Source organism: Caretta caretta, chromosome 6 (genome assembly GCF_965140235.1).
Source record: "Caretta caretta isolate rCarCar2 chromosome 6, rCarCar1.hap1, whole genome shotgun sequence".
NCBI classification, from domain to species: domain Eukaryota; kingdom Metazoa; phylum Chordata; order Testudines; family Cheloniidae; genus Caretta; species Caretta caretta.
Window position 1 is genome coordinate 61,915,840 of NC_134211.1, and position 17,494 is coordinate 61,933,333.

Consider the following 17,494-nt stretch of genomic DNA (forward strand, 5'->3'; position numbering starts at 1 on the left):
CCTACCTGGCTCTCCTTCCCTCACTGTGACATTCTCATCTGTACTAACCTTCCCCACACTCACTCTGCCTCCGCCTTCCATTCTCCTCAGTGTAATAGCTCCTTCCTCTGCCCGATCACTGTAACTAGAGGGAAGAATATAGATTTGCATGTTCATCTCTCCTACTTTTTTTTCTTTTACTCTCTTCCATTTCTGTACATTGATTTCCCCTTCCTGCCTGTGGGTGAGTCTTTCTTTCTAACTAGGGAGCATTCTTTTCTTACTTCCTCACTGATCTTTCCCTCATCTCTCACTCCCCGCACAGCATACTCCTTTTCTTCTCACGCTGCAAAATGGTCTTGGATACTTTCCGAAAGATGCGACCCAACAATAAATTGCATTGCACTGTATCACATTGTGGTCCTCTTTCTGACTAATTTATCATCTATTGTATTTGTAAGGGGCATTTCACTGTAATAGCTAAACAGCCTCCTTTTCAGATCTCTTGAAATCTATTCAAAATAATTATTTTTTTTAAATCAACCACCATATCCTAAATGTAGCAATAATAGCCCAGCTTGCAAAGGTCAGCCGCTGAGTTATAACTCAGCCATATGCTACATTTTATTTCCCCATCAAAATGCTCCATGTTTCTGATACTCCTGTTCTTGCAGAGAAATTGGTGTGGTCAGGTGACTCTGTAACAGGCTGGTTTGCTGCATTGTGGCATATTAGGAGGAATCACATTCCTTTGTGCATAGAACTACCTGAGTGAATATTCACTCAGAATGAGATCCTAATAACACAATATTCTTCTCCAGTGTAATCTGGGCTCTGATATCTGCATGGTGCTGAGCACTTACTGGCTCTGCAACTTCTCTTTGATTCCTGACACTTTTATGCTGAAGAAGTTGTCTGTGATAGATAAGAGTATCTATTGTGGCAGGATCCTTTGATGGTCCCTCATTATAGGGCATCCCTTAATTGCCTCTGTCTGGCACAAACCTGATGTTGCCTCGCTCCTCTGACATCAGAATGCAGAGACATAAAATTAAAGTTATAAAAGTGTTCTTATTCTCTCAGATACATTAACTTTGTGCTTCCAGCATTGTTCATAGGTCAGAGGGGACCCCAGTCATCTAGTCTGGCCTCCTACGTAACTCAGGCTATAGAGCTCCCTGAAATAATTCCAGTTTGAATTAGAGCATATCCTTTAGAAAAACATCCACTCTTGATTTGTAATATCCTGTGGTGGATAACTCACCACAACCCATGGTAAATAGTTCCAATGATTAATGACTCTCACTGTAAAAAACATATGCTTTATTTCCAGTTTCAATTTGTCTAGCTTCAGTTTTCAACCATTGGCTCATGGCTTTGTCGGACTGAAGAACCCTTTATCCCATGAAGATACTTACAGACTTATTAACCATAGAAGCCAGGAGAGACACCTGAGGACTATGAAAAAGAAACATGGAATCTGTTGTTCAGATAGTGCTTGAAGGAGAAAGAAAGAGCCACAAAGGGAGTGGCTGATTGGAGAAGAGAGATCATGATTAAAACATGAGACTCAGAAGCAAGTGTTTTAGATTCTATTTCCAGTTCTAGTACAGACAACCTCAGGTGGTGACACAGGAAGTGTCATTTTATCCATCTGTACCTCACTTTCTCTCTCTGTAAAATAACCAAACCTTGTACTTCCCCGCCTTCTATCAGAGGATCTTAAAAAACATTTGTGATGGATTTGGTCACAGAAACTCCCTCAAGACTGTCTCTAGATGTGCTGGGATACCACTGAGAGCAAGCCCCCCTGCCAGAGAAGGCTTCCCTCCACTCCCATCTTGCTGAGTTAGACACTCTAGTCAGCTACAGCACAGACCAAGAGGTTGGGCCACACACCCCCTGCAGTGCACAGAAACTAAGATTCACTTAGCCCAGAGGCATCTCAGGTAACAGGGACTTTTCCAGCACCCAGTATTCAGTCTTTCTGGGAACCTAAACCCCAAATGAATCCGTTTTACTCTGTATAAAGCTTATACAGGGTAAACTCATAAATTGTCCACTTTCTATAACACTGATAGAGAGATATGCACAGCTGTTTGCTCCCATAAGTATTACTTACTCTGGGTTCATTAATAAGCAAAAGTGATGTTATTAAATATAAAAAGTAGGATTTAAGTAGTTCCAAGCAATAACAGACAGAACAAAGCAAGTTACCAAGCAAAATAAAACAAAACGTGCAAGTCTAAGCCTAATACAGTAGGAAACTGAATACAGGTAAATCGCACCCTCAGAGATGTTCCAATAAGCTTCTTTCACAGATTAGACTCCTTCCTAGTCTGGGCCCAGTCCTTTTCAGACCAACGTTGTGGTTTATGGCATGGGTCCAGCAATCACTCACACCCCCGTAGTTAGAGTCCTTTGTCCCAGTTTCTTTCAGGCATCTCTTTGGGGTGAAGAGGCCATCTCTTGAGCCAGCTGAAGACAAAATTGAGAGGCTTCCAGGGCCTTTTATATTCTCCCTCTTGTGGGCAGAAACCCCTTTGTTCTTCTGTGCAAAATCACAGCAACAAGATGGAGTTTGTAGCCACTTGGGCAAGTCACATGTTCATGAATGATTCAGCTTTTTGCAGGCCAACGCCATTGTTTACATGTTAGTTTGAATGTTCCCAGGAAAGCTCAGATGTGGATTGGCATCTCTTAAAGTCCATTGTCAGTTAAGTGTTTCTCGATTGGGCACTTACTCACAATAGTCCTTTTTCAAGAAGCTGACCAAATGCTTTATTGATGCTACTTAGAATCAAACACATCAAGATACAAGTACAAAGCCAATATTCATAACTTCAGATACAAAAATGATACACACATACAGACAGCGTAATCATAACCAGCAAATTACAACCTTTCCATAGACACCTTACTTGACCTCCTTTGTACAAGATTTGGTGCAACTATGGGACCTTGGTTGCCACAATGATCTATGCAGTCAAAGTTCATGTTAATAACATCACAACGTTACCAATGTTAACTAGCTAATCCTCCTCCTTGGAGACTTTCTTTCAGATAGATAGGTATTATTTCCATTTTACAGATGAGGAAACTGAGGTACAGGGAAGTTACATGCTTGCCAAAGGTCACACAGGAATTCTGTGTCAGGAGCCAAATCTCCTGACTTCTAATACAGTGGTTTAATCACAAGAACATTCTTCCACCATGCAAAGAGCAGGCAATTTTGCAGAAGAGTTAACACAGAGAAAGAAGGGAATCTGATTCTGTAACTTTAATTTATTTTCATTATTCTCCATCGGCAAGCTTAGTCAGGGAATAATCTGAAGAGGACTTTCTGGTGGAAATGGAAAAATGGTAAAGAGATTGTTTCAGCATGTAGCAGTGAAGCCTTCAAATATATATTTCTTGCTATGTGTGTCTGATCTCATACACTACAGGGGTGTCAGTGACAACAAATGACATTGGGATCTAAGTTCCCTCCAAGCTGCGTGGCTGCCTATTAAGCCCCATACAGTGGCTCAGGGCTGCAGCAGGGAGAGGCTCCCCTCCTTGCCGGCCCCAGCATGGACCTGTCCCGGACTTGCCATGGCTGGGGGAGAGGAGCTGCCAGGAGGTGCCTCTCCCCTGGCCCTGAGCTGCCGAGGTGAGAGAAGGCTGGGGGGAGTCCTCTCTCCTCACCGAAGCCCCGGGGAAGCCTGCACCTCAAACCCCTTATCTCCAGCCCCACCCCAGAGCCCGTGCCCCCTCCCACATGCCAACCCTCTGCCCCAGCCCTAAGCCCCCTCCCACACTCTAAACTCAGCCCCACCCCCACCACATGAATTTTGTTATGTGCACCAATATGGAAGGTGATGTGTCACATATGACCTCCATATTGGTGCACATAACAAAATTCATTCCGCACATGGACGTAAACAATTAGAGGGAACACTGCTTGGGATTATATTCTTTGACCTTTTTTTTCTTATGTTTCTTAGGTGTTTTATACATAAATTATTATTAATCAGAAATCATATGTGGAATCTGTCTTGTATCTACATTAAGGAAAAGTATTGAAATGACTGTGCAATGCCTAGTGTCCATTCACAACAGCTGACCCAGGCCTTTGACAAGCATTGGTTACCACGTCTGAGAGCAGGTTTTTAGTTAGAAAACTGAGCGGAAAATATTTACCACTTTACAGAGGTGTGAATGAGTGTTTGCAAAGGACCTTGAGATTGTAACAGGTTGGTTTGCCCCTGGGCTGGAGAGCCTGGGGCTAAACCAGCTGTGATTACAAGATGAGCCAACCTGAGAGGAATCAGAAAATTAAAGTATAAATGGCAGTAGGAAGGTGAGGAGGATAGGGTAGTTGGTTGAGGGAAGTAGTAGAGCCTACTAGAAGTAGGAAGCCCTGAAGGCTAGCTTAGCTTTGGGGGGGAGGGATAGCTAAGTGGTTTGAGCACTGGCCTGCTAAACCCAGGGTTGTGAGTTCAATCCTTGAGGGGTCCATTTAGGGATCTGGGGCAAAAATTGGGGATTGGTCCTGCTTTGAGCAGGGGGTTGGACTAGATGACCTCCTGAGGTCCCTTCCAACCCCGATATTCTATGATTCTAAGTAAGTGAGGGAAGCCCAGGAAACAGGATGCTGCAAGCAGCTGGAACTGGTGAAACACTTTGCGTTTGTTTTCGGACTTTTGAGTTCTGTTTTTGATTAAACTCTGTTGGCCTCCAGGAGCGGCAGGTTTGTAGAAACTTTGGTGATGCCCAGAGGGGGGCCCCCCCCAAACTAAGGCTCTGTGAGGGAGTTTGGGTGGGGGAAGGAGGTCTGAGGTGCAGGTCCTGGGCTGGGGCAGAGGATTGGGGTGTAGGATGGTTGAGAGGTTGGGCTCTGGGATGGAGTCTGGGGTGCAGGTTCTGGGGTGGAGTTTGGGTGCAGGCTCCAGGCTGGGGCAGGGGGTGGGGGTGAGGGTTACAGGCTCTGGGATGGCGTTTGGGAGCCAGAGGGGGTGTGTGGGAAAGGGGTGGGGGTGCAGGCTCTGTGGGGGAGGGTGTGTGTGCAGCGCTTACAGGGAAGGGACTGCCATCACACGTGGCTTCCTTCCTCCCCTGCTGCCTCTCACCATAGCCTCACTGGGGGTGGGGGATGGGGCTGCTCCTTGCCCAGCGTTGGGCAGGGGGGTGGGGGCAGATCACAGGGTCAAACACTCACCAAAGCCCCAGCAGCTGCTCAGGTGAGTGAGGTCCACTCCAGATGTCTCCCACCAGAAGCCCCCTCGGTGTCTCCTCCTGATGCGTGCACAGGGAGGGGAGGGCTGCTAAGCATGTGTGCGCCTCTACCTCCTCCTGAGGTGCAGCCGGCTGCCTCAGCCTGCCACCAGCACGGCTCTTGTGCTGGGCTGTAGCTGTAGGCGGCAGCAGCAGCCGCCAGTGCAGGCAGGCGAAGGAGAGCTGTGCCGCTTTCTTTCAGGCAGGGACGCTCTGGGGCCTGGGTGAGGCGCGCGGGGGTGGGGTGGGGCCGGTGGGGGCCGGGGGCTGCTCCAGGCAGGGCTGGGGGAGAGACCCAGCTCCAAACACTGGTGGAGCAGGGGCCCCAGCCCTGAATATTCCTTTGGAGCCTGGGCACCACGGGCCCATACAACTCCTTGCCCCTGCCTGGTAAAGAGTGAATTAAAGGATTTTGGACTGAGAAGGTGACTGGAAACTGAGACAGGAATTCTTAAAGGCGCTCTCATGAGGGGGAAATTGAGGTAGGTGGCAGACACTGTACTAGAGATCATCCAGTAGAAGGTCAAGAGCCTAGGATCTATTCCAGCTAAAGAACCTGAGTAGATAATAAATCAGACTGAGGCAGGAATGAGGCCTGCAAAGATTAGGTGACCCAAGTGCTCTCTTCTAGCTCCTGTTTTTGTGTCCTTTGTTTTGGGCCTTTGTCCCATATTTTGGCCTTGGCAAGCAAGGAGGTATGTCATAGCTGGAATACTGATGGGAGGGAGGTGTCTATTTTCCCTGCAACCCCTCATGGCAACTACAGCATGTAACACCAGGATTCTGAAGCATCACCAGAAAGTCAGTTACCTGTCTTGGTGGACCAGCAGTCTGATGGCGCCTAGCAAATCTTAAATTCTCAGGAGCTGGTACCTGAGTTGCTTCTGTGTTTAGCAGCTACAGATGATGCAAAGTCCTTGCGTGTAAATTTACCAGGTAAATTATTAAAAATTGGAAGAACTGCGCAGAGGGGAACGGTGACCTGAATTAACCCTTAGCAAGCCAGAGAGAGTGCGCTGGAAAGCCGATCCTGCTCTATAGGAGCTGCTGTAGGTGCAGGCAGAAGGCCAGGGGGTGGGAGCAGGTGAGCTGAGGCCTGCAGCCAGATGATTTTCCCTGCTAAAGTCCCCTCCACCATCACCTCCCTGTACCGCAGCTGGCTCAGGACAGCAGCGAAGGAGTTAAGGGCTGGTGCGGGAGAAGGCCGGCTGTAAGGAGGGAGCATGTGCAGTTTGCAACCGCATCCATGCTACGGGTTAGTGTCACTGGAACATTTAATCTCCAGCAGCCGCCGCCTCGAGCCATCCATGGAGGCGAGGAAGACAATGCGCGGCTGAGCGGAGGAGGCGGGAGAGGCAGGAGCGAGGCAGAGCGTGGCCGCAGCAGCTGCCCTGGAGCGCTCTCTCCCCATCTCCGCCAGGGTAGGGGCAGTGGGAGCCAGTCCAGGCCTCCCGCAACGGAGCTGGCGGATGCTGGGCTGGGCGGGGGGATGCCGGGCCGGCGTGGGAGCCGGAGGGAGGGCTCTGGAGCCCGGCCTCTGTTGCTTTCGGTTTCTCGCTGCGCGGGCTCCGGCTCCGCTTCCTGCCGCGGGAGAGGAGTTGGAAGGGGGGTGAGGGGGCACCTCGCACCCGGAACAAAGCGGGCTCCGGGGCAGAGGGGGCGGGGGCGGGGGTTGCCCGGGGCAGCGGAAGGCAAACCCAGCGGGAGGGCAGCGCCCGGGGCTGGGAGCCAGCGCAGTGGAGCGGAGTTGCGGGGGGTTGCGAGAGGGAGCCGGAGCCGGAGCCGGGGCCGGCCACGAGCGGGGCGCTGGAGCCACACGGACGATCCCGGGTCAGGATCTGTCGCCCTCTCCCGGGAATCGGCATCCGCGTGGGGCACCTGGCAGGCGCTGAGACCCGGCTCCCAGCGAAGGGAAGGCGCCTCGCCTCGCCTCGCCTGCCCCGGCAGGCTCCGGCGCTTGCCCGCCCTGGCTGATCAGACGGCAGGGCACAGGCAGGAAAGACCCCTGGCACCTGCAGCGTCCGGGGTGCTGGGGAGGGTGCTGCACCTCTTGGCTTGAAGTGGTTTCTATCATATATATATATATATATATATATATATATATATATATACAGGGTTTACATTTGATTCAATGGCTCTCAGCACCCACAGTATTCAAATTGTCCCAGCCCCCCTGGCTCTGCTCTTTCTCTGCGCCTTCCACGCTGTGCCGGTCTTCCCCTCCTTCCTTTGTCCCCTGTGGCTGTGAAGAGCCGGGGCTGGCATGCACTGTGGCAGGTGGAGGGTAGGCAAAGTTTCTTTGTGTGTTTCACATTCAGCCAGAGCTGATTGAGATGAGGGGCAGGGATCCTCCTGCGGTGTACTGGGGGCTTCCTGGTAGAGCTGGCTGAACAATGTACATTAACCTGGTCCCTTCGGCAAAGCAACGGGTCACCTTTGACACACAGCATTTTCTGTTGATTTGGGGAAATTTTTGTTTTGGGAAACAAATGAAATGGTGTTTGAATAGTGTCCATGTGCCCTGCTTTTTCTGAACAGCATGGCTCAATTTTTCTCTGCCCAATGCCATTCATTGTTTTGACATGAAACTAGTTTTTCAAAAGGTTGGATTGGGAATCAAATGTTTTGATTTTATTGAAATGAAGAAATTTTCAGAATTTTGTGTTTGCAGAAAACTTCTTTCCTTTTTAGTTTTTTTTCCTTTTTCGGAATCGGGGGGGGGGGAACGTTGAAATTCTTGAGGTTCCCACTAAACTGAAAATCTGGCTTCTGCCCATCCCTAGTCCTTGGTACCGGGATTTTTTAAGCTACCCTTAGACATTTGTGACGGCTGGGATATTAAGAGGTTCCCAAGCCCCTGTCCAAGCTCGTGTGTCACACCAGGGCTTCCTTGTCTGGTTTTGGCATCCTCTTGCGCTGGACCTGATAGGAGCCAAGGTTCAGAAGCTGGACCTGCTCTCCTTCCCACCAGAGGCAAGGAAGCTTTCCCAGCTTCAGTATTCCTTTCAGTTTGTTGCATTGCTTAATAACAGGAGGATCCTCTTATTTCCCTCTTGCCTGCTGGAAAAGATGGTCCCTCCAGGAGCTGAAAATATTTATAGGCAGGATGGTGAATTTGATTACCTGAATTGTATTTATCCAGTGTCTGTAAAAGAAATAAAGCACTCAAGAGTGCAACATCCTTTCATTTTCATGTATGCAAATACATTAATACTTATACTGCATTGATCGGGGACTTGATAGCAATAGATGATTCTATGATAGATAATAAATCCCAAAGGAAAATTTTTCAAAAAATTGAGTGAGCAGAAAAACAGCATTTGTTACAATGAGACCTCTACTGGCAGCAGCCACTGCAGGCTACAAGTCAGGCAAGCCATTCACTATGTACCAAATGTTAAGGACATACTTATGTCCTATTTACATCATGGGATTTAAACCTCAGCTTAAGTACTTCCCTGAAGTGCGGTCATAATGAGCTGGTCCAACATAGTCCACACATAGATGACAGTAGTGAACATGTTCCCAACAATGACACAATTCATTGCTGCTGGGAAAAATGTATTACACTTCAAAGTGGATGGGGTATGGTAGGGAATCTCCTCCCTGAGTTGTGTTGTACATGTTGATGGCCTATTCTGCACTGCTTATGCAGAGGACCCTTCCATTTGAGAGACACTATTACCATTTTGTAAAAGGGGAAACTGAGGCACTGTCAGTAGTAGATCTGGGCCTACAACCCAAGAATTGACTCCCATGCCTTGGTTTAACCATTAGTTAACACTGCCTCTCAACAAAGGATAACAGGGAGAGCAAGGCTCACTTATTATTTTTTGTTGTTATTGTAGGGCCTAGGAGCTCTAGTCATGTGTCAGGACCCTGTTGTGTTACATGCTGTACAGACACAAAATGCTTTGAGATCCTCCTGATACTTTGTACTCTGTGCATTTTATTAGCTTATCTCCCCCTACCCAGGAAAAGTGGCATACAGGCACTGGAAAAAATATTTACTTTCTCCTTTATTGAGGTTGTCACAGCATGACCAAAAGGGAGGTCAGTATTATTGTATCTATTCTACACATGGGTGAAAACTCAGGCAGACAGAAAGTGAGTGACTTGCTCAAGGTCACACGGTGAATCAGTGGCAGAGCAAAGAATAGCCTCTAGGAGTCTTGCCTCTTATAGCTACGCTGCAATCAGGCATTGTCATTGTAGCACCTATAGATGTGCCCGAGCTAGCTCAAGTAACAATGGCAATGAAGCCACAGCAATCTGGGCAGCTTCATGGGCTAGCTCTGCCAGTCCAGGAGCCTACATTTCTACTTGCGTGGCTGCTGACTATGCTGCCATGGTTTAACTGCGCTAGTTCCTTGTGCTAGCTTTGACCTAGCTTAGGTCAAAGCTAGCTAAGGTATATCTACACATGCTGCAGTCACATCTCCCAGTTGCACTGCAGACACCCCTCCAGTGGCTTGCCCTGGTCACAGTACTACATATAATATAAACTCCAGAACTGACACAACTACGGCCCAGTTATAACAAACAAGCAAAACACCCTAATCAAACAAAAAACAAATAAATCCAGAATAAATGGTTGATCTATTTGATTAATAATGACTTGTCATAGCAGCAGTTCTGCCCGTAAGGGTCAAATCTTGGCATTCTCACAGTACTGCAGATTAGTGTAAAAAAACTCATGGAGGGTCACACAAATGATCCAGGGGCTGGAAAACAAGCCTACAATGTGAGGCTTAAGGAGCTCAACTTATTCATCTTATTGAAGAGAAGGTTGAGAGGTGACTTGATCACTGTGTATAAATGCTTACATGCGGAATGAGAGCTGATCACCAGGGATCCTAGTTTTCTGTGATTGAAAAAATACCAAAATTCTCTGATTTAAAAAAAATAAAAATTTGCAGTTTTCCATGATTAAAATGAGACACTGAATTTTAGTTTCCCTAGCCACAATACATACAGGTATCAATAAAACATTGTATTCAACTGGTATAGAGCGGAGCCCCATTTGTCCGATGTAATTGGGATTGGGGTCAGACTGGATAATCAAAAATTCAAATAATCTGGAGAGTTTCATCCCCGGGTGGCAAGGCTCAGGCTGTCAGCCCTGGTTTGTAGGGAGAGCTGGATAATGGAGGTGCAGATAAACAGGGTTCTTATTTTTATTTTTTCACAAAATGTAAAAACTAAAGATTCTATGTAAAAATGCAAAATCTGCATTTTTCCATGGCAAACGGATTTCTAGGATTCCTGCTGATTACAGAGGGCTTTTCAACCTTGCTGACAAAGGCATAAAAAGATCCAGTGGTTGGAAACTGAAGTTAGACAAATTCAGCCTTGAAATAAGACACAGTTTCCTAGCAATGAGGGAAATTAAATATTAGAACAGCTTACCAGGGGAGGTGGGGGGCTCATCATTAAGAAGACATAGGATATCTTTTTTTAAAAGATATACTTTAATCCAGTTTCTGGGAGAAATTCTACAGTCTATGTATGCAGGGGGGCAGGCTGGATGGTTGTGGTAGTTCATTCTGGCCTTGGAATCTGTGACTTTATGAACCATAGTGTCCATTCCCTTCTTTTATGGGCCATGGGGACAATGGGAAGTTCTCCATTTCCCTCAACATGCTCATAATATTTGCAACTCTGCAGTAAGACAATGACAATCTCATGCTTCAAGGGCTTCAGCCATTTGCCTGCTGGGGTCAGGAAGGAATGTTTCTTTTCTCTAATGCACAATTGTCTAGATGTATTCTGAGGGGTTTTCCCCATCTTCTTCTGAAGCATCAGCAATTGGCCACAACTGGGTACAGGGTGGACCCGTGCTCTGAAGTGGTACAGCGAATCCTCCGTCTTGATGCCTGGCGGGTGTGTTTTGCTCATCTGCTCAGGTTCAAACTGATCACCAGATTTGAGGGCAGGAAGTAATTCTCCCCCCAGCCCAGATTGGCAGAGACATTGGTAAGGTGCGGGTTTGTCTTCCTCTGCAGCATGGAGCATGGATTGCCTGCTGGATCATCGGGTCATATCTCACCTAATCATTTCCCTGCCATTGCAGGAACCTTGGGCATCGATGGCATCTTGGTCTCCTGTTTTCTGCCTGTGGTGCACATTATTAGTATTATTATATGTATTATCATGGCACCCAGTCGGAGACAGGACCCTGTTAGGCTAGGTGCTGTACAAATACAGAGCAGAAAAATACCCCCTGCTCCAAAGACCTTACAGTGGGATACAGACAGATGGGGTAGTACAAGGAAACAGTGAAACAATATTGGTCAGCATGATCACCAGCAGTCGAACTGTTGTCAAATTATTTGTAGGTATCACAGAAAAAGGAGTGTTTTGAAGGAGGATCATGAGTTAGTTTTGCAGATGTTTACAGGTAGCTTCTCCCATACATGAGCAGCAGCATGGGGGAAAGCAAAAAGGTGCTTGTTTGAAAATTTAACAAATGGGTGATGGAATCCGGCTTCCTGAGCTAATCAGAGGGAAGAGTTGACCTTTCAGTACTGAATGAGAGATGATAGGTAGGGTAGGGATAGGTCATGAAGGGCCTGGAAAATGAAGACAAGCAGCTTACGTTTGATGTGATAGAGAAGGGGGAGGCAGCAGAGGGATATAATGAGAGGGAACATGGTCAAAGCAATAGGCTAGGACAGGGGTTCTCAAACTTCATTGCATTGCGACACACTTCTGACAAGAAAAATTACTACATGACCCCAGGAGTGGGGACTGAAGCCTGAGTCTGCCTGAGTCCCACCGCCCAGGGTGGGGGGCCAAAGCAGAAGCCCAGGCCTGTAACCTGAGCCCTACTACCTAGGGTCAAAGCCCTCGGGCATCAGCTAGGGTTGCCAACTTTCTAATTGCACAAAACTGAACACCCCTGCCCTACCCCTTCCCTTCCCTGAGGCCCTGTCCTTCTTGCTCCATTCCCCCTCCCTCCGTTGCGCACTCTCCCCCATCCTCACTCGCTTTCACCAGGCTGGGGCAGGGGGTTGGAGTGGGGAGAGGGGTGAGGGCTCTGGCTGGAGGTGCAGATTACGGGGTGAGGCCAGGGATGAGGGGTTTGGGGTGCGGGAGAGGGCTCTGGGCTGGGGCAGGGGGAATAGGGTGGGGGTGTGTGTGGGCTCTGGGTGGGGCCAGAATTGAGGGGTTCAGGGTGCAGGAGAGCACTCCATCCTGGGGCAGGGGTGGGAGGGGTAAGGGCTCTGGCTGTGGGTGTGGGCTCTGGGGTGGGGTTGGGAATGAGGGGTTTGTGGTGCAGGATGGGGCTCCAGGCTGGGCAGGAGGTTAGGGGGGTGCAGGCTCCGGGAGGGAGTTTAGGTTTGGGAGGGGATTCGGGGCAGGGGGTTGAAGTGTGGGAGAATGGTTGGGGTGTGGGGTCCCTGTGGTGCTTACTACAGCTCCTAGGAAGCAGCCGCCAGGTTCCTGTGGCGTGGGTGGCCAGGGGGACTCTGAGTGCTGCCCTCATACTTGCAGGTGCCACCCCCACGCCTGCAGGTGCCACTCCCGCAGCTCCCATTGGTCACATTGCCCGGCTCTTGGGGCGTGGGCAGCACGTGGAGCCTTCCTGCCCGCTCAAGCATCTGGGGCCGCAGGTACTTGGCAGCCACTTCCAGGAGCTGTGTGGAGCTAGGGCTGTCTTAGCGCCGGGCCCCCGCTGCACCACTGACCAGACTTTTAACGGCTCAGTCAGTGGTGCTGACCAGAACCGCCAGGGTCCCTTTTTGACCAGGTGTTCCAGTCAAAAAATGGACTCCTGGCAACCCTAGTTTCAGCCCTACGCCCCAGTGAGTCTAATGCCAGCCCTGTCACAACCCACTTTGGGGTCCCAACCCACAGTTTGAGAACCGCTGGGCCAGGAAAATGATCTTTGTAGCGGCATGCTGAATGCATATAAGTGGAACAAGATTGCATCTCTCCGGACCAGAGAGAAGAATGTTGCAGTACTTCCAACACAAGATAATGGGCGCCTGGATGAACATTTTAGCTGTGTGGATGAATAGGAAGGGCCCTCTCTTAGATATGTTATGCAGAAGGAATCTGCAAGACTTAATCATAGCCTGGATGTGAGGACCTAGAGAAGGGTTCAGGTCAAAGATGATAACCAGATTATGGGCCTAAGTGACAGGCAGGATGATGGAGTTGCCTGCAGAGAACAAGAAAGTTTAGTCTCCTGAGTACGGAATGGTTTAGTCTAACCCAAGTTATTGGGTTCAAAACAGGGGTAACTAGGTGAAATTTAATGGCCTGTGATATGCAGGAAGTCAGACTAGATAATCGAATGGTCCCTTCTGGCCTTAAACTCTCTGAAACTATGAAGGCAGAGAAGCAAATTTTTCATGGAAAATGAAAGGAAAGTGTCCTGAAAAGACGGCTACAAAACAGTAAAGATTTGGTAAAGCCTACTATTTGTGAGGAGGTGAAGGCTACAGTGGCATATGTTAGAGAGCTTATTCCTTCACTCTCCCACTTCCCTCGTCCTTCTCGCATGAACAGAGAGCAACAATACCCGAAGTCCGAAGGTGCAAACAATTCGATGTTTATTGGGGTGAACTTCCAGCAAGCTTAAATACAAGTTCCTTTTTCCTTATTTTCGAATCCCAACTTACTTCCTGTTTGCCGCTAATTTATATAGTAATATTCTTAGCTATACCTTAACCAATCATTCTACTGAAATTTAACTAACCAATCCTAACATATTGTAACATGATTAGCTAACCAATTATATCCCACCACAATAATTAGATTACACCCAACAAAATTAACTATACAGCAGACGGAAACAATCACAGAACCAGACAGAGACCATGCCAATAAACAATAGCAAAGTGGGAACTATAATGACAAAACAATACAGAAGTGGGGATTTCACAACTACATCTATAAAGACATAAGAGTTTCCCAGCTGTGTCTATTGATAAGTGAGTTCTTACCAAACAGAAAACTATCAACCTCAATTTCCTTTTACATCTTCTAGGCACTTCCCTTTCTCTTCTTTCAATGTGACTAGTTTGGAATGTGAGGATGTGACCGGTCGCTTCCCAGCTTATGGCTGCCTCTGTCGCTTAGCCAAAGGCCTTAGCCTAAGAACAGGGCCTCAGACTGTCACAGTAAGAGAAGGACCTTACACTGGCAGACAGTGATTTTGATTCTTTCTTTTATACCTCTAACTAGCCAAGTGATAAGAATACACCTAAATTCTTAAAGTACAGGCCTTTGCAGACAGGCCTGAATATCTATATCCTAACAGCATAGAAAAGGGAGCTGTTTGTCATGGCACTAGAGCCATACAAGGAGTAGGGTAGTGGTTATTTCTGTTGATGCTATGTCACCCTCAGGATTTTGTGTGTTTCTGGATTTCATTTAATAAAAGTAATATTTAAATAAATAAAGTGAAGGGGCTTCCAGACATGGCTTTCCGTGCCAAACTCCCTGCCACCCTCAGCAAGATAGACTAGAAAATTTGTAATGCTAATTAAAGGGAAGGAATATTCTTTTCCCCTTGGGTTAATTATTCTGGGGAAACAGGGTCAACTGCTCTGAGTAAACTTGTTGTTTACCAGTGGGAGTCAGATTGAGATATTTTTTCCTTTCTCCACCTTCCCCTACTGGAGAGTTTTGTATATTTAGATATGTTCTGGGGCTCTTGCATCTTTCTTTGCGTAAGGCATTGGCCACAGATGGAGACAGGATCCTGACTAGAAGAATGATTGGTTTGTTCTGCTTTGTCAGCTCCTATGTGGCCTGAGAGTGAAGCAAGACTTTACAAAGGTACTTTTGGTTTTGGTCTAAACTGAAGTGCACTGGGGATGAATTTTAAGCATCCAGCAGTGGGAGTTCCACCTTCCAGAGAAAAACCTATGTGTAACAAGAAGGTGAAAGTGGCTATTTTCTCGTTTATTTTCAAAGGAAGATTTAGCACCAAGGGAGCTAAATATACTGGCAATTCCTGTGCTCATCATAGCCAACAAGTGAATATATAAAAATGGCCCCATTTTGCTTCTCAGATCTGCTTCCCATAAATACCTTTGAGTAAGGTCTGCTGCTTGAATCATCACAAGAAATGTTTCCTCCTGTTAGCCCTGCAAGCCCAATACAGATGTAGTAGAGTGAACTGGAGTCTGTTCTGCATTCTAAGTCAGCAACAGAGTTATCTGGTCAGCTTCTAGTCTCTCCATTATCCATGATGATGTGTAAGGCAAAAAGACCCAGATAGTTTCTCACATCCTAGATGAAGGTTGTGTGCTGGCAGCCAGAAAAAGCACATTCTTTTGAGAACTGAGCCAGCTGGATTTGGAAGTCACACAAGAATGGGCATACTGTGTCAGACCAGTGGTCCATCTAGCCCAGTCTGTTGTCTTCTGACAGTGGCTGGTGCCAGGTGCTTCAGAGGGAATGAACAGAACAGGGCAATGTATCAAGTGATCCATCCCCTGTTGTCATGGAGAGGGGATAAATATGATGTTTTTTACAGCTCCACTTTTCTGCCTATATCTGCACTCTAAGGTACAAATACCATCTGTGCTGGACGCTTGTGACATGAAGTTTAGGCGGTGATTCTGTCTGATAGTGAGTAGGAAAGAAAGCAAACTGAGTTGAAGCTCTGGCTCTGCAGCAACAGATACTAGCATCTGTGCCAGTTTGGAATGATGCGCCCCTTTCTGGTTGGTTAGCATGCCACATTCCTGTTAGCTTCTTTGTAAGTGATTGTGGAAGTATAACATTGTATAAGTATAACGTTGTATAAGGGGACATGCTGGATACATTGTATATGAGAGGGCATGCCAAAACATGTTACAAAGTATCTGAGGGAGCACACGTAGGGACATTTAGCTTTTGAATGGAGAAGCAATTAAGATAGAGCCAGCATGTCTAAGAAGCAGGCATCAGAATGGAAGGTGTGAAGGGCAATTAGTTAAGTTAACTGGAAGTTGTTAAAGGAGATTGTTAAGGGTGGCAGGTAATTGAAGATATGTGACTGGTCTCAGAGATCTCGAAGGGTGGTGACTAAAATCTTTTTCTTCTTTTGTCTGTAACTTCTCTGTAACTTGTTCTCCAAAAAACTGTATAAATTAAAAGACACAAGCCCCACTCGGGGGGCTCACTTCTAAATGTATTAGCAGAGCAGCTTTGCTAATAAAACAGAGTGGTCTGATAAATTGTGAGTCTGAGTCAAACTTTGACATGATACACCCATTGATGTCTGTTACAAGTCAAAGGTTGTTCATAAACTCAAAGGCACCTAACTCCTTCCCACCACCCCATCCCACAAAATGCAAAAGATATAGGTAATTTCCGAGGTTGCATGTGTGCATGTTCATAACTGTTTTTAATGTAATATTAGCCTGAAGGGAAGCTGGGCAGCTTTAGAAGTTTCTCTTGTACACTGTAAATTCCACTCTGAGTGGGGAATCGGAACTGGTTCCCGTTAGTGGAGGGCAGGGAAGGATTTATGTCATCCTCTGCTTGCGTATTGCCATTAAACGCAGCTAATCAAATCTAGTACAGTAGTTCAGAGCAACCCCACTCCTAAACCTTCTCCTTCTCCACAATCTTCTTTTCAAGCTCTTCATAAAAGTTGGATTAGCATATAAAGAGGCTCTTGTCCATTAAGTCTTCACTATCATGTGTTATCTTTCCTTCAGTTGTACAAGGCTAGAGCATTAGTGCTCATTAGATCAGCATTGATGGGGTAAGCTGGCAAGTCTTGAATGATCAGTGAACTCCTTTCTTGCTGGATCATCCCCCTCAGGCTGATATGTTTGTCTTGAATTAAGGCAGCATCTACCAGAAGTACATATTATAAAGAAGCTCTGAAAATCAAACTTCTGTCCTTGAGTTCTGCTGCTCCATCGCGGCTAGTGGGAAAAAAAGGGATTCTAAGTTGCTTTGTGCTGTCAAATGGCTGCAGTGCTCCATTTCGGAGGTGATGCACTTCAGTGGTGCTTGTAGTAATCTCTGTATAGGTGTCCTAGATGTAAAATTCAAGGGGGACAAACTCTAAAAGAGCATAAATGGGCATAGCTCCATAAATCTTGTCCAAGGTATTGATTTAGATCTATAAAAGCCAATATTAGCCTGGGAGCATAACACAGTAAAATCTCATTCCATGGGCAAGTTAGTGATAGAACGGTAAGGGAGGTGTCATTTGATTCGTAAAATTCTACAGAAGCATAATTTAAATGGTGTCATCCTCTGTAGTGTGGCAGGGGAGATTCAGACCCCCACCTCCCAGCTT

General features: G+C 47.0%; 2 protein-coding genes and 1 long non-coding RNA gene across 12 annotated transcripts in view; 2 read left to right on the plus strand and 1 right to left on the minus strand.

Moving 5' to 3' along the window:
- Positions 1-1,285: 1,285 nt before the first annotated feature.
- On the minus strand, positions 1,286-5,331 carry LOC142072347 (uncharacterized). Its single transcript, XR_012668742.1, has 2 exons — positions 5,180-5,331; positions 1,286-3,322 (listed from the first exon to the last, which is right to left on the minus strand). It is a non-coding gene; the product is annotated as an uncharacterized LOC142072347 (long non-coding RNA).
- Positions 5,332-5,614: 283 nt separating this feature from the next.
- Positions 5,615-17,494, plus strand: part of TMEM229B (transmembrane protein 229B) — an 80,031-nt gene continuing 68,151 nt past the window's right edge. For 5 of the 9 annotated variants that reach the window (XM_075129640.1, XM_075129641.1, XM_075129642.1 and 2 more), the window contains exon 1: positions 6,568-6,656. Coding sequence is in view for 1 of the 9 variants with exons in the window: in XM_048852294.2 (XP_048708251.1) it covers positions 6,482-6,490 (9 nt within the window). In the remaining 8 variants the exon portion in view is untranslated. Of the gene's footprint in view, positions 5,718-6,391; positions 6,491-6,540; positions 6,657-17,494 lie in introns of those variants that run through there. The other 4 variants (XM_048852296.2, XM_048852295.2, XM_075129645.1 and 1 more) reach the window with 3 other exon arrangements.
- The window catches only part of RAD51B (RAD51 paralog B), a 788,206-nt gene continuing 777,237 nt past the window's right edge, over positions 6,526-17,494 (plus strand). Inside the window, exon 1 of one of the 2 annotated variants that reach the window (XM_048852286.2) lies at positions 6,526-6,656. The gene's annotated coding sequence lies outside the window, so the exon portion shown is untranslated. The remainder of the gene's footprint in view (positions 6,657-17,494) is intronic. The other variant, XM_075129636.1, reaches the window with a different exon arrangement.